A 23,756-nucleotide genomic window follows, 5' to 3' on the forward strand; every position below is an offset into this window, starting at 1 on the left:
GAGGCGGGGTGCTCACGATGGGGCCGTGCACGGGCCGGGCCCCCGTGAAAGGGGGTGGCACTGTCCCCTGCGGGTCCACTCGGGCTGCGGCCCAGAGCCCCAGCCCTCGCACGCTCGGCGGGCTGCAAGGCCGGGCGGCGCATCCGGCGCAGCCGAGGTCCCCCAGCGCCCCCTACAGCTGCGCGCGGGGGGGAGACGGAGCCGGAGCCGGACCCCCGCGCTGGGCACCACGCCCAGGACCCAACCCGGGCCGGCGCCCCGGGACGGCGCGCCCGCATCCCCAGGCCGCAGACTCCAGGCGCGGGGCGGGGGGCGAGCGGTACCCCGGCCCCTTGGTCGCCCCGCCTGCTGCGGCCCTCCCTTCCTTTGCGCGTCCCTCCTCCCCGCTCCCCACCCGCCGGCGCCGGACACGCTGCGCTTCAGCAAGTGGGGCGCTCTTCGCCTCGGCCGTGTCGCCTCCCGTGCAACTTTGGGCAGGAGCCGAGGGGTGTTGGATGTTCCCCAGCCGGAGCGCATGGCTGCTGCAGCGGGGCGCGGAGCCGGACCCCGCGGGGCCGCCGTCCGGGGAGCCGTGCTGCTACTGCTGCTGCTGTGCCTGAGGGTCCCCGGAGCGCACCCCTACAACGTGGACGCGGAGAGCGCGCTGCTGTTCCGGGGCGCCCCCGGCACGCTGTTCGGCTACTCCGTGGTGCTACACAGCCACGGCCCGGACCGCTGGTGAGTGCGGACTCCGCTCTCCGCGCCCAAACTGCACTCCCTCCCCGGGGAGGAGGCAGGAGCGCGGCCCCAGCCCGCAGCTGGAGCCTGGCCGGGGAAACTGGTCCGGAGACGCCGCGCCCCGGGAGCGGTCAGGCCCGGCCCTGGGGCGAGTCGGGCGGGGTTGGGGCGCTGGCGGGCAGCGGGGAGCTCGCTCTGAGCACGTGCGCCGCTCTCGCCTAGGCTCGTCGTGGGGGCGCCCACGGCCACCTGGCTCGCCAACGCGTCGGTGCTCAGTCCCGGGGCCATCTACAAATGTAGGATCGGAAAGAATCCAAGCCGGACGTGCGAACAGCTTCAGCTGGGTGAGTTGGGTCTGGGAATAGGAGGTTGTGACCCTTCTTCCCTCGTGGACCCCACTGGAAGACAAATCCTGGAAAAAGTCCTGACCCCAGTTTCTTCTGCTTCAAATCTCTTCTCCTCTCCCTTCTTCCAGACAGTATTTCTCTCCTTTTAGCGTATGGCATGAGTGCGCTACTGTGACAAAACTTCGTCAGGAAAGTTTCTTAAGCTACATCTTCTCTTCCACCTCTCCCCGTCCTCCATGTGTGAAGCACGTTTCCGACTCTGAGTGTGTTAAAGACAGTCCCGCTAAGCCATTATTTTATTTCTGTCTTTGACCTATGAACTTTGTTAGACAGCAGGCTAAAGGGCAGACCAGGCATAGTAGCTGGAATTGATCCCGTAGTCTGGCATTTCAGCCTAAGGGCTTTTTGGGTTGTTGTTTAAAGGAAGTGATACAGTTTCACTTAGAATATACAGTGTAAAAGAAGAGGGTAAAGACAATTTGGCATCTCCATTGTTAATAGTTAACGTGAGCTTTAATATATAATCATTAGTTTTCCTTTCCAAAAACTCCCATGTTAAATGGGCCTGTCTTTATGCTGTCATTTCTTCATGTCTTTTCTTAGGTTTGTGCCAATTTGAAAATGTATATTGATGGGGGAGGGGAGAAGTTTCATATTTCAAAGTCAGAAGTCCATTTGCTGCAACAAATACGTGAAGAAAAAAAGGGGAAGCGATATTAATTCAGCCCTGTCTTGTTCCAAACACTGTCAGGCACTGCTGCATATACTGCTCAAATTTTTTTCCCTCCGAGAAACCCTGGGTTACGTTCCTATTTTATGTATGAGGCCTTTAATTTGGAGTTGGGAATGCCTTTACTGACCTCATGAGTGGCAGATGGGACACCAAGCCAAAGTCAGCTTTGCTTGGGTGCAAAACGTAAGCCTTTTAATTTCATATATGTATCTTTAGTGCACATAATTAATGGAAGGCTCCAGTATGTTGTGCTGAACTGATAGACCTGCTGTAAGTGGCGAATAAAAGGTCACAATTTGTACTTTTCTCATATTTACCTTCACTATAGATGAACTTTTGAGAATAATCACTTTTGGCACCTTTAACTACTCTTTAAAAGTGGCAGTCTTTGCTTTTTCTCAAACTGTGGAGCTGGTTTCCTTCAGAAGAATTCAAATAGAGCATGGCCACAATAAATACTTTTCTCTCAGAGTACATTTGTCTGTAGCATGCAGAATAGGACTCAACCTTCTTTAAGCATCCCCCTTCCCAAAACACAGATGAGGCATGCATGAAACATGCACAGACTGAGAGTGGGAATCATTTTGTAAAGCAGGACTTTCATTTCATAAAAGAATTGTGGGAAGAATTAGGGAGTGAAGCAGACAACCTTGATCTGCCAGAGGATCTTGACAATGTCTCGGTAGGGAATAATTTCTTTTTTGTTGTTCTGCAATAGTTTCCAGGTCTGTGACATTATAACTGTCACTATTTAGCACCTATTTCCTGTCTGCAAGGGCACAGAATCTATTTCTGGATGTGTATGTTTAACTGAAACGTTCATGTCATAATATTACATAAAATTTTAGACAATAATGGCTGATGTTTGAAGGAAAACTAAAATTAATTGGGCATTTAGAGTGTATGGATTGACTACAGCAATTTTCTTAGAGAAATGTGGCCCTGGTAGATGTATAAAAAACTATAAATTAAATGGAAATTTATTGCATGGATGAAGAAAACCGAAGTGAAAGTTTGGCATCAACTTGACTAGTGAGTAAAAGAATTCATTAGAAATGATAAGCCAAAGTGATATTTTAACTTTCAGAATGTTGGTCAATATAAAAGGAACTGACTTAGATGAAGGGCAAAAAGGGATACAAAATTCCTAGTCAACTGGTTGAAATATTAATAGCTGTAGCAATAGTTCTAAATATTTGTAAAATAGTTTCCTAGTTATTTCTTTGTTTTTTAGGGTTTGGCAGTTTGAGAATTTTTAGTGGTACATAATGTTTCCATTCCTTTTGTGGAATTGGTACGGGTACACAACACATCTTAATTCCTCTTTCCATTCCCCTTGAGTTCTTTCCTTACCTCTTACCTCTATCTGTTGATCCCCTTCTCATTTGAGAAAGATATATCTAGCTTACATATTTCATGCTTTTTCTTCTGTGAGAAATAAAATAGCAAAACAAAAGACATAATAAGAAGTAGAGTGACTGAAGTTATTTCTCATGTAATGTTCTGAGCAGTACATCTTTTCTTCCTTATATAAAGCAACTGTCTCTATTTAGGGCAAATTCAGAACTAACTTAAAGCTACAAGAGAAAAGATTGAGCCTACAGTCTAGAAAGAAAATACTGAAAATAGTAAACTGATACAGATATCTTAGGATTGTAGGGTTTGTGGGCTATGTACGATTTCTTATGAAGAAGTTTTGTGTGTGGCACACACATAAACATAGAGAAATTTCTATATAAGATGGCTTTAATTATCTTGTCTCAACTGTCAGTGATTGTAATTTGTTTGGAAAATGTTTGATACTTAGGAGACATTCAAAAATATGAGTTTATTTACTTTCTACTTAAGTCTGTATTTGTAAGTTGTCTGTAATGAACAAGTCAATGTAAATAAATGGGCTATATTAGTTAGTTTCCCCATTTCTGGGATACTATACGTGACACCAAAAACTTAAAGGAGAAAGTTTATTTTTGGTGTATGGTTTCAGGAGAGTCAGTCCAAGGCAGGAACATCACGGCAGTGCACAGCTGCTTAGTTAATGGCTGCAGGGAAGCAGAGCAGGGCAATGGTGCTAGTGAAGAAGAGGCCAGAGACAATATATATTACACATGGTCATGCCTCCATGACCCAGCCAGACACACTAAGAGGCATGCTTTACTAATCCCTTAGTTGTCTGCCACACCAGTCAAGTTGACAGTTAAGCTTAAACATCACAAGGGCCAATTAATATATGAAACCGAATGTGAAAAAATTAAATGTGTGAATTAAAAGATAACAGTTGAACTAAAACATAACAACAGTATTTTCTTGTTAGCTCATCAAAAGTGTTGTAAGATTAAGTTACGATTGTTAGGTCAGAAAGGTGTCCCATTACATTTGGAGTCACCCGCTGTTGTGAATCTGAAGGTACAGGGTCTCTTAGAATGGTGCTCATCTCCTATGAAATTCAGAACACCTATGTCAACTATTCTCCAAGTCTCTGTGGGATGTCACATCAATGACTGATTCAGATAAACTCCTTTCCTCAGAAGAGGAGGTTACTAGCTCCCCAAACTGCTGTACTCTGCGGATGATGTTATATACCATGCTATAATTACTGTAACCATAATCAGAATCAAGCAGTAAGTAACCATTTATCTAGAATGCTCAGAATGGGAGATGTTGGGAGTTCCTGTTTAGAAAAGTGAATTTACTGCAGAAGTGGCATCAAGACAGTTAACAGTACTGCACCATGAGGTGCTTTTCTTCCTTCATACTCAGGCTGTTTTCACCTCACTGCCTCCCTGAGAGGTATCCCATCTTACTTCTTTCATAATTCCCTCCATGAACTAAAGGAAGGTGATCATGAAGACTGAGGAGGCTACGGTGATTCCTACATGCCCACTTCTTTTCCATCCAGTACTCTGTCTGCCTGAGCATTTGATCACAAATGGTTCCTGAATCAGGGAATTGTCAATAATGACCCCACTAATATAGTTACATGTAGTCTATCCATGGACTACCAATAGACAAAGAATTAGAATATAATAAAAGACATCAATAATTAAAAAATTATACTTCCAAGTCTTTGATTGTTTGAAAGACACTCCGGATCTTTCCTTATTTCAGTATTACATACACATATACACCTGGGTAATAAGGTAACTTAATCATTAGTCAGATGTGGCTATTTAGCACATGAAGTGACTACAATGAGTGGTGCTGTAATGTGAGTTACAGTCTAGATTTCAAAGCCACTGGACAAAAAGTTTAAGAAATTAATTACATTTGAAATCAGTACTTAAAGTTAAATATTTTATTAGTCATTTTCCCATTGCTGGGACAAAATACATAACACACACAACTTAAAAGAGGAGAGGTTTGTTTTGGATCATAGTTTCAGAGGATTTAGTCTATGCATAGTTGGCTGGATTCAAGGCAGAAATGGCATGGTAGAAGGGCATGGGGACAAACTGTTCAACCCATGGTGACTAGGAAGCAGAGAGAGAAGGGAAGACCTAGGAACAAGAATACATTCTTCCAAGACACAATCTCAGTGACTCACTTCTTCTGACCCTCACCTCCTAAAGCACTTTCAGCTAAGAAATCATCAGTGGATTAGCCCACTGATGACTATAGCATTCCCATGTTCTAATTACCTTCCCAAATCCCTACCTCATGAGACCTGGGGGGACACATGAGACTTGGGGGGACATTTTAGATTTAAACCATTACATTCTACCCTTGGCCCCCTAAGTCCCATGTCCATCTCATTAAGAAAAATGCATTTTAGTGTATCTCCAAATGTTACCTGCCAGCATTGCTGAAAAGTCCAATCTCCTCTGAGACTGAAGGCAAACTCTTAGCTGTGAGCCCCTGTAAAAATTAAAAAGAAAAGTTAAATAATTCCAATTTAATGACACAGGGTAAATATTTCCATTCCAAAAAGGCAGAATAGGAGGATAGAAAGGAATCAAAACAAAACCAGTGGGGCAAACATTTAATCCTGTAGCTCTATGACTAGCACCCAGGGCAAGTGGTGGTGAGGCGGGAGCTCAAAAAGCTAGGGCTACCCTGGGCCTGTGGCTGTGTTTGTTGCAGCCCACATAGCCTCTTTTTTAGGGGTGGCTTTGCTTCATGCCTGCATTTTTCCTCAGCAGATGTTCCATATTCCTGGCATCTCCAACTTCCTGGGTCTCCACTGCCCCCTTGGCTTCCCTCTCATAGCTTCATGTACTGCTTCTGTGCCCTGCCTCCTCATTCTCCTTTTGCAATCTGGGTCAAAGCTTCCATGACTCCACATGCCTAAAAAACCAGCACCATGTAAATGACACCAAGGTCTGCTGCAAGCTTGAGCAATAGCGAGGCCTCTTTGAATTGTGGCTGCAGTGGTCTCTGAGTAGCTGAATTTGGGGAAACATTTCCCTAGGTGGCCCTGAGAGAACAGGATGCTCTCAGGTTCTCTTCTTAAAGCAAAGTCTTTCAAAGTAGTTTACCTGTTTACACCTTTGAGCCTGCAATTGGTTTGGTCTGACCAATTTCTGAGAGGTCATCAAGCATCTTTCCTCTTGTCTGGATACAAAGTACTTGGCTTCCTTTTAATGGCACTGTTATTTTCAGCAGCTGCACTCTTGTTGGCTTCAACTTTGCTGGTAGTTCCTTTTGAGCCAAGCTGCACAATTTTCATGTTTTCTGGCTCTGCTTTTTGCTCCTGATTCTCACTATGGATCTGGTTGTAAAAAGCCAGCAGTACTCATTTCATAGTCTGAATGTTGGGCTGCCTTGAAATTTTCATTGCCAGATTTATTAGTTTTTAAATTTATCCTAAGACAAAGTCTTAGGACATAGACAAAAAATGAAAATAAGTTCTTTGTCAAAATGAATCATGAATGGCCTCTTACCCATTTCCCAGTAGAGTCCTCATTTCCAACTGAAACTTCATGAGCCTGGCCTTTACTGTCCTCATTCCTGTCATCATCTGGTCTTCTGAGCAGTGATCAAAATCACCCATCAAGCTCTACATATAGTGTTCTAGAGCTTTTCTAGCCTGCATCTCCAAACCTTCCTAAATTCCTCCCACAAACTAGTTACAAAGGCTTCTGAGCAGCAAGGTCAGGTATTGTCCAGTAATAACCCCATGCCCAATACCAATTTTCTGTATTAGTCACTTTTCCATCACTGCCACAAAATACCCAACACCTGCACCTTAAAAGAGGAAAGTTTTATTTTGGCTCAGACTTGCAGAGAATTAGTCCAAGCATTGTTGGCTAGCTCCAAGGCAGAAATGGCCTGGTTGATGGGCATGGCAGAGGAAAGCTGCTCAGCTCATGGGGGCCAGGAGGCAGACAGAGATGAGGAGAAGCCAGGGACAAGAATACACCTTTCCAGGTCACATTCCCACACCTCTTCTGACCAGTCCCTATAATAGCATATTTAGCCATTAACTCTTTAATGGATTAATCCACTCTTGATTATAGCACCCCAATGTCCCAATCACTTTCCAGGATCCTCACTACTGAACACATAAGGCTTTTGAGGCACATTTTAGATCTAAATCATAACAAAAATTGATTGCATTATTAATATTTTGGATTTATTAAACTAAATGTATTTAATTTAATTAAAAGTATTTATTAAACTAAATGTATTTACTTCACATATTTACTTTTACCTTTTTAATATGGCTACTCTAAGATTAATAAGGTCATGTGCGCTTGCACTATATTTCTATGAAACAACACTATTCTAAAGAAACAGGAGTTCCCTGTGTAAAATACCATTACATTTTTAGTAGGTGCTTTCCCAGTATGAATGCATAAATGAGTAAAAGTTTGACTTCTTTTCCTGACCAAGTGGTCTATTTACTGGGCTTTTAAGCATTCTGCCTGTGCCCTTTTTTTCACACTGGAAAGACCAATGGTCCATCACATGTTAGCCACCATTACCCTCCTTGAATTTCTTTTTGTAAATTATATGTCCTTAGAAAAACTCCTGGTTCATACTGCATGACCTGTTTGGAAGAGGTTAAATAAGTATTGCGTCATTAAACTAATGATTCCTTCATCCTCACTTCTGCCTGATTGCAAGAGTTATTAGCTTAATATTAAAGGCAAACATGCCACTATTGAAACTTCACGTATATTTTTCTTGATATTTCTCTTTTTTCTTTTCATTTACAATATGCTTAAAATTGTTACTTATGAAGCTGAGGTTGATGCAGATCATCTGTTTGGAAAAAATCATTCTTGCACATAGGCTGTTACGCCACTTATGCAAAAAATCAAAATAGGGAGCTTTGTTAATAAACTTTCGCGTTAACAGAAAGTTCTCCCAATTTCTCAAACTTTATTTCCCAGTGATTGAGATTTCTTCCTAATTTGAGAGATTGAGGCTTTCTAAATGCATTTTATTTTTGCCTTATATTTCTTTGGTCACTGAGTAATATTCCTAATGACTAAGAAATCTCCCATTTTGGCAACAGCTCTGGGGCCAGATATGGTCCTGCCTTGAACACATGAGTCATTCATTCATGCAGCCACTTACTGAGGGATGCTGAATGGGGAGAACCGGGTGCACGAATGAAACATGCTCTTTCCCCCATGGGTTTAGTCTGTAGGTTCAGTTATTAGAGAAAAATATGGTGGAAGGATCCAATCTAGTTAGAATAAAAACTCAAGCTAGAAATTTTATTTGACTCAGATATTCCCCTCCTAGGTATCTTCCCAAAAGAGTTAAGACATCATATTACATTGATATATGCATACGCATGTTTATAGCAACACAATTCATAATAGCTAAATCTTGGAAGCAACCTATATGCCCGTCAGGAGATAAATGAATAAAGAAAATGTGAAATGTGGTATTTACACACCATACGGTACTACTCTGCCATAAAGAAAAATAAACTTGAGGCATTTGTAGGAAAATGATGTACCTTGAGACTATAATGTGCAGTGAAATAAATCAGATACACAACTTGAAATACCACATGGTTTCTCTTTTATGAGAAACAAATTATAAATAGCAAGATAAAAGGTAATAGAAAGTAGAGAAAGAGATCTTTCTCAAATGGGAATGGGCTCAAGAGATGGAAGAAGGGAGGAGGATGGACAGGGAAGGGGATGAGAAGAGGAATTAAGATGTATTACGTACATATGCCAACTCCACACAAGGAATGGAAACTTCATCTACTGCAAACATGTATTAATAAAACTTTCAAAAAAAAGAAAAGAAAAGAATAAGGTGATGCCTCTTCTGGAATTGGGATTCAAATGAAGAACTGGAGAGCAACCAGGAGTTAGGCAAAGGCAGAGATTATGGCAGTGTGTGCCAGACAGGGCAAACAATATGTGGGAAGATCCTGAAGTCTCTGAGAGCATGGTACCTTTGAAAAACTGAAAGAAAAACATGTATTGTGGCCTGTAGAGGGTGCAGTGAACTCTAGGTTGAAGAGTGAGCAGGGATTATTTGGGGGACAGTTTTGTAAGTACGAATTTATACTAAGGTGTTTAAGCTGAAGAGTGACGTGGTCAGATGTATGTATTTGACTGAATCTTCTAGCTGCAGGGTAGTGAATGTTTGAACTGAAGGTAGTAAGACAATTATAGGAAGCTTTTTTTGTAATTTAGGCTACCGATGATTGGTGCATGAGAAGATGTGTCAAACACTTGTAACTGGGTTCTTTTCACTAATTCAACACATACTGTCAATTATTTACGCTATGTACTGGAAATAGAAAAAGTGAGTAAGATACGGTATGAAACCCTCAGAGAACTCAGTCTAAAGGACAGGAAAGGCAGGTGGGCAGGTGCTTAATCAGGAGATGATATAATAAGTGTAATAATAGAGACACATGACAGAAGAAATTGCTTCCATGGCCAGAGAAGCCTTCTTAGAAGAGAGAACTTAGGAGCAGAGCCTGGTCTGAATGGCTTTGATGAGTTCAGAGTAACAATTTAATAAATGTAAAGGGAATAGATGCATCTCTCAGCTGTGGGTGGGATTCCGGACTTTGCTGCCTATTTTGGCACCATTCTAAGGGGTCAAGGTCAGCCTCAGACTCCAAATACTGCACCTACTCTCAAAGGCAACCCAAACAATAGCAATCACTCCTGGGATTGGAGCTTAGAAGTGGCCATGTTTAAAACAGATTTTGTTTTCAGGATAGCTAGAAACATGAAATCAGAGCATAGAAAGGGACTTACAAGCGTCAAGCCTGGGCTCAACAATGACAATGTGTGTTTTCACTTCACTCCAATGGATAATTTTCAAATGATAGGAAAACCTTTTCAAATAAATTACATGAAATACAAGAATTCATACGAATATGTCCAGAGATATTAAGATTGCAGATTTATTTTTGACATCCTTTTTTGGGGGATTCTTTGTGTGAGGTTAATTAGATTTTTAAAAATTATACCCTACATAGGAGACTCTCGTCAATGCAGATCATCTGCTGCTAAAAGCTTCCTAGGTCTGCCTCGCTCCAAAACTCTTCTTTGTTTTCTGGTGAAAGTTTTGTAGTCGTCACACATATGATCACTTTGTCTGCCAGTCACTGTGTCTGTGAGTCCCCATCTCACTGCGACCGTTCTCAGTTAGGAAAAGGGCTTCCTCACTGGTTTTTATTTCTCTCCCATATTTTTAAACCTTATTATTTTCCTGCCCTCCCTCTTTTTCCTTTTGCATCCACATCCATCCTATCCTGTGAGTTCCCAACCAAGCACGGGACTTCAACACTGACTACTGAGTGTTAAGTGCAATCAGGTTTCCTTGGAGTTCTTGCCTTTTACAATTTTGTGTTGTTCTTTATTTCACAGATATTCAAAAGAGAATCATACATTTGTGTTAGCTTTTCAAATGAACATTTAAATCCAAGACAGTAGGGAATTTTCTTATTTTTCTAATGCCAAATGTTAATGTTATAAAATTTTAGTAGTGTGTTATTTCAGAGATAGATGAAATGTAATGTAGGATTATTAATAGTGTCAATTTTTGAATTCTTTTTTTTTTTTTTGTACCAGGGATCAAACTCAGGACCTTGCACTTGTGAGGCAGGCAGCGGAACCACTAAGCTAAATCTCCATCCCAATTTTTGAATTCTCATCAAGGAACATACTAATACTAATACTAATATGGTGCGTGGTGGCTGACTGATATTGAACCTTCCTTGCCCACTTGTTAGTTTTATGACCTTGGGAAAGATAGTCACCTGTTAATGCTTCTCCATCTGTAAAATGAGAAATGATAATACAGTAATAACTACATCATCTGGAAAATTTAAATGAGATAATATATGTGTTTACTTGTATTACAATATGCTTGGTACACAGTAGACATAAGATAAATGTTAATAATTAGAGTAACTTTCCCTACTTAAATTATGTTCACCATATGTACCAGTTGTTTCTGCTATAGTTATTAAAAACAGTTGTGTAGGTTTACTGTACAATTGCAAAGAATTTTGAGACCAAGGTCCCTGGCGGAGCCCCTAAACCAGTGATGGCAAACCTTTTCGAGCTTTCAGTGATGACAAACAGCCCACTGTGGCACATGTGGCATAGGTTCACCAGCACTGGCCTAAATCTAGAATCAGACTCACAGTGACCTTATTTTCCAGGGTGCTGAGGCCTAGTGACAACTCAGGATTAACCAGCCTTTATCAAGTTGTAACCCTGCAATGTGGCATTACTCCCTGAGGATACTCACTTCTGTGTCGAATCCTCTTTTGGAAGTACTACTGATTGAGCCCAGGCGTTCAACCACTGAGATGTATCTCCAGCCCCTTCCACTTTTTTTTAGAATTTTGAGATAGGATGGCCTTGAATTTGGCAATCCTCCTGCCTCAGCCTCCCAAGTAGTTGGGATTATAGAAATGTGCCACCTCAACTGCCTTGAACTTCTTTCTGAAAAAATAATAGAAGTCTAGAGGATGAGTATACCAGCTTTTTCAGGCCTATGTTTATATGAACAAATTCTCACATAAATTGAACGTGACTATTAGCAATTATGAGATTTTTCTTAGCCAGTCTGAGACTGTGACATTTAAAGACATGTTTTTCCAAAAGGAAAATTCTTGCGAATGAGTCTCATTTTGATGTTCTGATGTTTCATTTAGTGCTTGACCCCTTTCCCCTGCCACCACCGCCAGAGTACTGGAGATTGAACCCAGGACCTTTGTACTGGACCATATCCCCAGCCTGCCTTTTCTTTTTTCTTTTCTTTTCTTTTCTTTTCTTTTCTTTTTGCTCGCTCTCTCTCTCTCTCTCTCTCTCTCTCTCTCTCTCTCTCTCTCTCTCTCTCTCTCTCTCTCTCTCTCATTTTGATACAGGATCTGGCTAAATTGTTAAGTTGCTCAGGCTGGGCTCAAACTTGGAACCCTCCTTCCTCAGCCTTCCAGAGTATGGGGATTAGAGGTGGCCACCACCATACCAAGCTAATAATGCTTTGACACTTCTTTGCCACTAGATTAACTGAAGGAAAGTGTCTTGGAAGCACAGTACTTTTGTGTCCTGTGTCACCTTTAGAACTTGGATATTACTTTTTGTTATTCAAAATAATTTTTTTTTGCTGTTGAATTCATAAACATCAATACTCTTTTAGAAACACCACCACTGTACATAATTAGATGTGTAAGAAAAGTATAGTTTGATCATAGTAAATAGAATGTAATGGATTTAGTACAGTTTCATGCGAAAAACTAAATGAAAGGGCCCTTTGGATTAAAGGTGCTACTCCAATGTCATGGCACCATGAGCGCCCTCTGCTGGCCTACTCAAAATCAAGGGAATCGGAACCCTGGGGAGCTGAAGTCCTTGCCATTTATTGAACATCCTTGCCATTTATTGAACACTTACTAGAGTCAGGCAGTCTTGTAACCAAAGCCATAGGTTTCTGTAAGCCACATAGCCCTGTGATGGTAGGTTCTATGCGTTTGTCATATATCAATTTGTTTGCTCACTTTTCATCCCACACATGTTTTTCTAATGTTCTAAATTTATGTAAAGAAATTACAAACATTATTTTCTCTTGGAATTCTTTTCAACAGATATGTTAGGTGCACAATTCTTCATGGAATAAAGAACTGAACAAGAGCCTTTATTTTTATTACTATTTAAAGAAAAAATTTAAAGTGGAAGAATTTGAAATGTATAGCATTCATCTTTCAGCAGACTTCAGGTTTAAAAAAAAAAGTAACCGCTAGAAGTCTTTTGCTACTTTTCTGAAACTTGAATTCACATCATGAGTTTTGAAAGATCAGATAAGTGTGTGTATTGTCTTAGTAGCCAGAAAGCCAGATGGAGAGCTGTTCAGTGTCTCTCGGGGAAGCCACATCACAGTGACACATGCAGATCAAGTGGACAGTTTTATCAGACATCCCAGGCTCCCCACTCAGGGTCTTACTTGAGCTGTCAACAGGTTATAGAAAGAAGAACTTTGAGACTAACCTTTCCCTTACTTCTTCAGTGGAAATGCTGAAAACTGATCAAAGTAGAGGAAAAGGACAGGGTAAGGGAGGGGACCATGTAAATGACATTTTTCTTGAACAACAGAAATTTGATTTATGGACTATGGGTAGATTTAGGAAATGAAACTGAATTCAATTAATTTGGATGTCTGAAATATTTGTAGAGCTCTTTTGTAGGAATAGTGGGAAGTTCCTTAAAGATCGAAGATGTCATTTTTTTCCACTTACCAGCCCCATAAACTCCAGCAAAGTTATTTGACTTAAGACTCAATTTTCTCACCTGTAAAAAGGGATTGATAATACAGACCTCTGGCTATTCCCGTGGGCTAAAAGTGAGTTAATAAGTGAATTAGGTAAGTCTTTCCCAGCAGCAATGGGCTGCAGGTATTTAATGGAGGAGGATGCATGCATGACTTATGTGCAGCTTAGTAACTTTAGCCCAATCCTTAAAGCAGTCACGGTAGTGATAGCGACTTCAAAGGCTGCTTGGACATGTCCTGTGTCCACACTCTTCACACAGATCTTGCTGACTCCCTCTGTCCTCAGGGAAGCCCTCTGGGACAGGCAGTGCCAGGGGCCCCAGCTGATTCTTGGTCTTAAATCATCCTGCTCATAACCCACCCTTTGTCAAGATTCTCAAACACACAAATACTGTATCTTGCAGACCACCTGTTAACTATCCTAAAACATAAGGCAATGCTGTTGTGGAAGAGAAGTAGGAAGAATAGCAGGAAAGGGACTAGCTCTGTCCAGAGCAGTCTTCTCACCCCAGAGAGGCTGGTGAGCAGGTTAGTGCAGCGCACTCTGGCCACGCACTTGTGTGGCGGTGTAACACCTTAAAGCATTCTCTCCTAAGCTTAGCCAGGGCACATTGAGTTCCTGCCGCTTGTGTGTCCCACCCTGCCTAGCTGTGGGAGTGCTCCTATCAGCAGATCAGTGACACACAGACCGGATACCTCCTCTTCCACAGTCCTTGGGACATTTTTGACATTTGGAGCAATGAAATTAAAACCACTGGTGTGAATTAAAAAAAAAAAATCAAAAAGTGAAGAAAGGAGTAAAGAGTGACCCTAAGTGGGTTCATAGTAATATTCTTTAAATGCATTTAGCAAAATTACCATTTACTTACATTTACATTTACTTACATTTACATATACATTTCTACCAATACAAATCAGTAGTTGAAAATGATAATTGAAGTAGTAAGCATAGGCTTATTTTTTTCCCCAAAGGAAAAATGAGGAGCTTAATTTTAGAAAAAGGGGGTGGTTTTTACATGGCTTTGCTTTGTTTAGAGTCTATTGGGGAGATGTATTTCTCTGCTAGGGAATTAGTAATTCGAGTTTATAAAAACATGGAAAACCACCATGTGTTAATTCTTCTGACCTGTAATGTTAAACCATGTAAAGTATTTTTTCAATGACGGAGCTGACTTACTTTACTGAGAGTTCAGATTAGTTATATAAGCACCCAATTGAAATGAGATTATAAATCCTTGCAGCATGACATCTGAGTAAAATATAAAGTTAATCTGAGTTTATTTGTGGTGTTTTATTGGGGAAATGCATGAGAATTAGCCTTTCTCATGGCACTTCTAATAATTATCATCTCTGACCAAATTAGAAATATTGTACCTCTACAAGAAGAAAACTCTGCTTAACATTTGATGTTCTCTTTCAGTATCTAGTTGAATCTGAGGGGGACCTAAAGATATTACAGATATTTTAATAATAATATTTAATATATTTAATAATTTATGATACAGGAAAAGCATAGCCACCAGCAGTTGCTTAGAAGCCCAGCCCCAGCCCAACCACAGCTACCTGGGGAGCTCTTACAAACTCTGATGTCTGGGTGTCCACCCTGCCCCTGCTCACCCGAGCCACTGTGAGTGGGGCCCAGGTGTTGGTCTTTGTTTAAAACTCCCCCCAGGTGATCCTAAGGGCCAGTGGAGGATGAGTGCCCTGCGGAGAAGGGGAGGAGACTCTGAGAGGAGGCCTCATATAAGTTCACGAGGCAGCTGACCTCCTCCACGAGATTCTGCGGGCACTGCCAAGAAAAGGGGGAATGTTCTCAGAAATGAAGAAAAGACTCAGAGCAGTCCTGAGGACTTACAGGGTCTTCCTGGAAGCGATCTGTCCTGTATCCAGTGCTGGAATTTCATTGGCATCAATGGGGCGGAGGGCTTCAGTGAAAAAGAGAAACGTAACTAATGTGAGTGCATGTGGTTGGTCACTGGTTTGTATTACCTATTTTTTTGTGTGTGTTTGGGAAAGAATAATTGTGTCACAACATGATTGTCTTTTTCAACATTCATCCTTTTGCACACTCATTGCAAACTAAGATGTCTGCCCCAAATAGAAGTTTAGTCAAATCCCAGTCAGAGCTGTGGGTGCTGTGGAGTCTCCAGACCCTTCTCCCTTTGCACATACTTCGGGGCCGTGTGTTGGGAGTGGGATGAGGAACAAGAAATAGCCTGGGCCAAGATGAACAAGGGCACTGTCTACTAACCTTGGAAGTAGGCCAGCATACTTTTAAACAAATAAATGCAGCTCACTACAGCAAAAATGAAAATACTTCTTCCTGCAGGATATTAATTCCACCAGTTTCCTCTGAATGGCCACCTCTTATGTGTCTAAGGACCCTTGATGGCCCATGCTGTTAGCTGAGATTAGATTAACAGGGTATAGTTCATATTTTAAAATAACCACGAGTCAAAAATGTTGTTTGTAAATTAGAAGGCATCTATTGTTTGGAATCACATAGTCACAAACACGTGATATCATGCACAGTAGCCCTTCACCCCATCCCATTTCCCACATACAAACCCACCCATGTTTTCCTATTGAAATCTCTTCTGCTCACAGGTGAGTCAGCCTCACACTAGAATCCTGGAGAAGCTTTTACTCCATTTGTTCTTAAGTAAACATCTCTTTCTTGTGGCTTCTGGAAGGCTGTTTGTTCTCTGTTCCTGAGAATCCCTGTTCTTAACTTAGGAGAAAGGGAAGAGAAAGGCTTGAGAACGCTGGACAAAAGTCCCCAGATGTTTGTTAAGATCACGGACCCATCCTGAAGTCACTGGATGATGGTAGCTGTTCCCCCTGGGGTCTGGGAGAGACTCAACTTGCAGAGAAAGAGGTTGGAGGGAAGTGATGTTACTGGACTGGAAAAGGAAGTGTGAGACAGAGCAGTGGTTACATCCTAATGTCAACTGGTGGAGCCACAGCTGTCTTGGGGGGAGGCCAGCTTGAATAGGAATAGCGACGCAAGAGCATCTCATCTTCATTTCCAAATTTAAGAAACAGTTCAGCAAAGAAATAATAACATTACTCTTAAATGTAAGAACTTTTTGACAATTTTCTTTAAGCAATTTACAAAGTATTTTATGGCTTCAAACTAATCCGTTGGTTGTTTTTCAACTTTTGGTTGGTAATCTCTAGAAGAATAGATTTGTTTCTAAATGCTGGATGTGATCTTACTGAGTGTCCATTAAATGTGCCGTATTTTAAGAGATCAGAGGTTGTTACCTCTGACTCCTTAGCTGAGGCACCTGAGCCAGAGTAATTAGCTGAGTGTTGACTATAATTTTAGAAAGCAGTGATATTTTCAGAGAAGGTGTTTCATGGATGTTAAAGTTTATTCTGGTCAATAACAGAAATTCAACTTCATGTAGACTGAGTCTGCCATTCTGTCCCCTCTTCCCACTCCTCTCCTTTCCTTTCCTTAATTTTCACACAGACCATCTGTGACCACCTCAGCGATCTTTGTCAAGGTTTGGGCCGCAGAAAGCCTCTCTTCCTGTTTCAGGAGCAGACACTGCTAGAAACCCCAGGATTCTTTCTCCGGGCCTAATAATCTTCCTCCGCTCACTCTGTCCCCTCTGGAAGCCATTGCTAATCAGTGGGAGCTGATGATTCTCCCGGAGGCCTGATTGGAAAAGCTGCATCCACACTCTGCTGTAACAGTGTTCCTGCCCATAAGGGCCACCTGGGCAGTCGGTTTGGCCTCACCCGGACCAGCTGGCTCAGACTCTCCAAAGGAGCGGCTCAGAAACTTTTCTTCACTTCAGTTGTGCTCAGAGCTGTTTTTCCTGTCTGATGTTTTGGAGGGCACACAAGTGTATACGTACACAGATATCTTCTGCTTCTTAAAACTCTCCTGCCCAGGAGATTTGGTGCAAATGATTTCACTTCCAAAATATTAGTCTTATCTGTGTAGTTACTCTGGATATTTTTTCAGGATGCTACATCTCCGGGTCAAAGCTACAGGCAACAAAGTGCCTAGTGATATAGAGAGTTTTGCGAAGAGACTCTTATAATACTGCATCTTGTTCTTCCCCCAAATCATTTATTTGAAATCACTTTAATACAGGATTTTAATATGTTCTCAGACATGAAGCAAAGAAGTCACGTCAGCAGATGAAAAATATCACCATGAAGATCACTCTTTGCTTTACAGTTTTAAAGTACTGTGCTGCACATGAATATTTTATGTATGTTTGACTTTCTAGCTATTCATACACTTACCTAAGTGCACATTGAAGTATTTTATTTACTACTAAAACAATGTGGTTACCCAGATCTTTTAGTCTTTGTTGAAAACATGAGCCACACTCCCCCAAATGTAAAGCATAAGATAGTTTGGTTTAAAAGCTGTGTATTATTAGAATGCTAATTATACATGCCACTTTCTGCATGTATAGTATGCTAATTATACATGTCACTTTCTGCATGTATAATTTCTGCATGTGACCCCTGATTGCACACTGAATATAAGATGAGCGAGAAGTACTTGAAGGAAGAACATCGGAGATGAGTGCCCAGGTTTATTTTCCTTACTCTTGTAAAATAATATTGTCTTCAAGGAAACTGATAATAAACTTACTTTCAAATGCTGTAGGTAGCCCTACTGGAGAACCTTGTGGAAAGACATGTTTGGAGGAAAGAGACAATCAGTGGTTGGGGGTCACACTTTCCAGACAGCCAGGAGAAAATGGATCCATTGTGGTAGGTATTGGAATTGGCCCACTGGACGATTTTGAAATCAGATATTCTATGTGCAACTTTCACATCATTTGGTCTACTTTTTATTTTTCAGACTTGTGGACATAGATGGAAAAATATATTTTACGTGAGGCATGAAAATAAGCTCCCTACTGGTGTTTGCTATGGGATGCCTTCTGATTTACGAACGGAACTCAGTAAAAGAATGGCTCCGTGTTACCAAGGTGAGGTTTGATTTTGATATCAACTACATCAAGAGAAGGAAGCGAATGCCTTTCTGGGTGTTTTAAATTTTCAGTTTTGGATGATTAGGAAGAGGAAGAACTTTGAAGTATTTTTTTTAACTACTCAAAGTATTCCTTTACTTTCTGTATCCAATTGCAAGTAGTATTAGTTTTCATAAGTAGTTTGTGTTTTTGGTGTAGAAATTCTACAGCTTATTTGAATAATTATAGAAGCTAGTTGATAATTACTCACTTTTGCAGTAAATTTGCTATTGTCAGTATGAGTCTAATGCCCCAATAAATATAGGACATTTAAAATCATATAATTACATTAAAAAGTTTGATTGGAAAGAGAAAGATTAGGTTTCTTGGTTTAACTTCAGCTTCCAGGAGTTATCAAAATATTTCAAGTATAAGTGTAAGCAAATCTTTCCACTTTTATTCCAATTCATATATATTCTTTGAAATAGCAAGAGATTAGTGTCTAAAGTGTGAAACACCTTTCTCTTGGAAATTCTATGTTGTACATACATCATATACAGATCTAGGTCTTAAATGCAGAAGTGATCAAAGTTGTGAATGTCTACAGAGCATTTAAAATAATATCTGCAACAAAGCTTGAAACTCTCAAAATGTGTCCTTAGGAGACTAAGAAAAATATGAATGCTAATTTCTAATTTTTATAACCAAAAACCAGAAATAAAACCCTAGTAACCAAAGAAAATTTTTATTAACTGGAAAAAATTTGGCCCATTATTGACTCTAATAATATTGGCATCTTCCCTCCCTCGAATTTGATGTCACAAAAAGCTTGCATCATAAATATTCCTATTTTATCTTTAAATGCAAGAAGATGAAAAGTGAATGTTAAATTCTCAATTGAGGTAAAACAGTCTAAGTTTCTGTATGTTTATCTTTTTTTGTTGAATAGTTCTTGGTTTACAATTTTAAACATTTTTACAAAAGAATTTCTTTTTGCTTAGATATACCTAGCCCTTTTACAATAAATCCAAAATTGTAAAATATAGGATCAGGTAAGATATGAGTGAAAAATGATAGGGAAAGTTAATATACATAATCAGAAAATTTAAGTAAATTTTTATGTAATCAGAAATGCCCAAAAATTGTGATCATGTGTTCTCTTGATATGTCAGTTCTTCAAAAGCAGCAAAACTGCCTTCATTCATGAGGGCTTTGTAATAAGAGACCCCAAGTCTTGGATCTTGATTATTTTCAGCTGGGGAAAACCTTGGAATGTATAATTTCTTTGATGTTGAAAAAATTGGATACCACATGCAAATTAAGTTGAACTTTTAAAAAACTTTTGTTACACTATACACAAATACCTACTCAAACTCGAATTAAAAAAGTAAGACCTGAAGCCATAAAACTTCAGAAGCAACTATAGAAGAAAAATTTCTTGATAATGGTATGGAAAATGATTTTGTTTATCACACCAAAAGCTTAGTCGACAAAAGCAAAGGTGAACAAATGGAACTACATCAAAGTAAAAAAGCTTCTACACAGCAAAGGAAACAGTCAATAGAGTGAGGAGATAACCTACAGAAAGGGGAAAAATATGTAACTGATAAGGGGTTAATATCCAAAATACACAAAGAACTCAAGTTGATGCTAAAAACAAACAAACCTTGTTTTAAAAATAGACGAAAAAAACCTCAATAGCTTGCTTTTGAAAGAAAGCTTCACTGATCATCAGGGAATGCAAATCCTATTGCAAGGCATCACCTCACACCTGTTAAAGTTGTTGTTTATCAAAAAGATAACCATAACAAGCTCTGGAAAGAATGTAGAGAAATTTTAAATTTGGCCACTTTCACACTGTTCATGGGAATGTAAACTGGAACAACTATTACAAAAGTTTAAAGAAATAGAACTATCAAATGAAATAAAATCGGTACCACATAGAGATATCTGCACTCTTATGTTCACTGCCACATCATTGACAGGTGAATGGAAAAGGATTATGGGATGTGTGTGTGCATTCACATGTGTACACACACACACACAGGAGTTTTCAGCCTTAAAGAAAAAAGTATTTGTGACAACAGGGATGAACCTGGAGGGCATTACGTTCAGTGATATAAGTCAAGCAGGAAAGACAACACAGTCTTACACGTGGAATCAAAAATTGTCAAATACATAGGAACAGTAGAAAGGTGGCTGTTTGGTGAGGAGGCGAGATGGGAATGAGATGCTGGTTGTAGGGTGTGAAGTTGCAGTTACATAGGATGAGGAAATCCAGAAATCTCATGCCTGGCAAGGATCAGTTTAAATATTACAGTGTGTCTTGGAAATTTGCCATAGAATAGATTTGGTTTGCTTTTACCAGACACAAAGAAAGGTCACTGTGGGGAGATGGATCTGTTAATCTGCTTGAGTAATTTCACCATGTATTTGTACAACAGAACATAATATTTTACACCTTAAATTTATACAATAAAAAATAAAAGGTGGGTTCCTCTGCAGTACTCCCTCTACCTCACTCATTTGACAGATATTTTGAGTGTGAGCTGCATATTCTCATTGATAGGAGGCACAGGGAGATTTGTTCTTATTGCCATTTCGTGGTGATATTTTGAAGATTAATAAGAGTTGTGTAATCTTAGATTTTATAAATTACTATTTTTTAAAATGGATTAGTACAAAACATAGACCTTAAAAGGAATATTTTTAAGGAATTCTAAAAACAGCAAAATTGTGGAGCATTGTCTATACCTAGAAAGGTAATCCAGAATCGTTTTTATATTTCATTTTAGATTATGTGAGAAAATTTGGAGAAAACTTTGCATCATGTCAAGCTGGAATATCTAGTTTCTTCACAGAGGTAATGGACCAAAATATAACTGTTATGAATGTTTACATAATTATCCTTAACTCTTCTGAAGACTTAGAAAATCAGTGCCACACTTTGAAGTAAAAATTGTGTACGATCTCAATATCTTTTAAATTTTCCAGTATATCACTCTATTTTTACTGCTCAATATTCTTCATATAGCTTGAGAAAATTAATACTTTTTGGCCATACCATTCAAAATCAGCAGAAATTTATGCTAAAGATTGTAGCTTATATCAATAATTTAATGGAAATCAAAAGTAGCTATTTAGTTTTTGTTGGGTAATTTAAAATACCTATTCAAGCATGTTATTTTTATTATCAGTTAAGGAGGGAAGGAAATACATAAATGCACATTTTTCATTAAATTACAATTGGGATGTTTAAGAATACATTAATATCCTCTTAAATCATATATCCCCAAACTCTGATTTTTTTTTCTCTAGAACTCTAATGGTATACTATGAAAGGTCACAATTATATTTAGCCCCCAAATCCTGTGGTTTCTCTTAAAATTCCATCATTAGTTGATGAATATTTTCTAACTCTACGGAGATCAGACTTTATCAAATTTTAGGCAAATAATTTCTGTAAAATGTATTTTAAAAATGCTTGCAGTAATGCTTTCTTTAGTTTATATTTAAATTTACTTTTAAGTGATCAAGATTTAGGAAGTACAGAAATACGATAAATAGACTTGATTGCTACAAGTTTTCATGCTGTACCAGACTAAGCCCTCCTCATGGCAACCTTCTTTTTCTTTTCCCTAAATTCCTATTTATAATAGGCCCCAACTACCACTGGATTTTTAAAAAAACGTTTTTAGTCTTGTCTTAACATTTTTAGGAAACCTAGTCACGGTCTTCATAAATCGAAATCAGTCCACTCTAGCAACACTTGATTATCTTCCTAAAGAGCACTAATCACTCATTCATATTTGATTTTCTTTTGTAGTAACCATATTACCCTGTTCCCACAGGCTCACTCTACTGTTCACTGAGTCTACCTATGACTTTTAAAATCCACTAGATAAATTTGAAAAGAGAATTTTAGGATTTTTCCCTCTGAAATTCTCTTTTTAGATGGGGACCCATTGCCAACTTTCCAGCTCCCTTTCTTATCATATGTTTATAAATTAAGAAAAATGTTCATATTTCAGAAATGTCTTACAAACTGTTTTGTCCTCCCTATTCACTATTTGTTTTTCAGTGGTGAGACTTAACTGTTAAATATTTTTTCTTTTTATTTACAGGATTTAATTGTGATGGGAGCTCCAGGATCGTCTTATTGGACTGGCTCTCTTTTTGTCTACAATATAACTACAAATAAATACAAAGCCTTTGTAGACAAACACAATCAAGTAAAATTTGGAAGTTATTTAGGTATGGTAAGAATTGGCAAATTCAAATTCTCTATGCCTTAGTTAAGTAGTTATTATAAAGAAAGGATATTGTATCTTCAGAAGATCTACATGGCCAGTAGGTAGAAATTGTCTCATTTAAGTATAAACTATGGAATTTTAGTGAATGTATTATTTTACATTGCTATATGTGACTATAATCATCATTATATAATTAACTAGAACTCCTAGGGTAGCTTCCTCTTGGTAGTTCACTTGAGAGAACACAGACTTGTACATATCTTCATGTAATCAACTTATTACTAGTTATTTCTAGCCTCAACTGTGTGCTCACTACATCCCAGAAACTTTTTCTAAGAACTTTACCTAAGTTAATTCATTTAACTATGTGTGTATACATACGTATGTATGTATCATTTAACTATGTATGGTTTCTTAAAAGACCAAATGAAAGTTGATGGGACTGTTGACAGCATTCTAGGTAAAGGGTTATATTATGAAGCATAGTCTAAAAAATGCTCATTTGCCTTTGCCTTTTAAATTCTTGGGCTATTTCCCAGAGCTTAACTATTTTTATCACCATCTTTCTCTTCCTCCTCATTATCATTATTTCATATTTGACATGTCTGCAGAAATACAAAAATTTTTGGCATCAATTTCTATTACTATAAAATAAATGGTTTTCCCACAGTTCCTTAAAAAACATTTATTTAAGCTGTATGTATTTCAAGTGTGTGCATCTTATACAGAGGTAAATATCATAAAAAGACAGTATTTTTCCCATTCAAGCAGAACTTCATTCACAATTCTACGTTTTCTTATTTATGAATGAAGCAGGTCTTCAAGTGTTATAAAAATATAATTTGATAGGGCCGGGGATTTAGCTCAGTGGTTCCACCGCCTGCCTTGCAAGTGCAAGGTCCTGAGTTCAATCCCTGGTACCAAAAAAAATATATAATTTGATAGTGTGCCTTTTAGCACATGAAATTGAAATAGTTTACCTTTTGTGTCATGAAATCATGACAATAGGAAGATTTTATAGCACAAAAGTTGAAAATTAGGAAGATTTTCT

At 39.3% G+C, this 23,756-nt stretch overlaps 1 protein-coding gene across 3 annotated transcripts in view; it reads left to right on the forward strand.

Annotated features, from left to right (window-relative positions):
• The first annotated feature begins 203 nt into the window (after positions 1-203).
• Positions 204-23,756, forward strand: part of Itga4 (integrin subunit alpha 4) — an 82,419-nt gene continuing 58,866 nt past the window's right edge. For 2 of the 3 annotated variants that reach the window (XM_087201120.1, XM_004868162.4), the window contains exons 1-6: positions 204-717; positions 940-1,061; positions 18,143-18,249; positions 18,341-18,470; positions 21,248-21,315; positions 22,577-22,706. In XM_087201120.1, coding sequence (XP_087057246.1) covers positions 515-717; positions 940-1,061; positions 18,143-18,249; positions 18,341-18,470; positions 21,248-21,315; positions 22,577-22,706 — 760 coding nt within the window. In that variant the 5' untranslated portion in view covers positions 204-514. Of the gene's footprint in view, positions 718-939; positions 1,062-15,130; positions 15,458-18,142; positions 18,250-18,340; positions 18,471-21,247; positions 21,316-22,576; positions 22,707-23,756 lie in introns of those variants that run through there. The other variant, XM_087201123.1, reaches the window with a different exon arrangement.

Source organism: Heterocephalus glaber, unplaced genomic scaffold (assembly GCF_053883595.1).
Source record: "Heterocephalus glaber isolate CG9 unplaced genomic scaffold, H.glaber_assembly_v1.0 deba00000347, whole genome shotgun sequence".
Lineage (NCBI taxonomy): Eukaryota > Metazoa > Chordata > Mammalia > Rodentia > Bathyergidae > Heterocephalus > Heterocephalus glaber.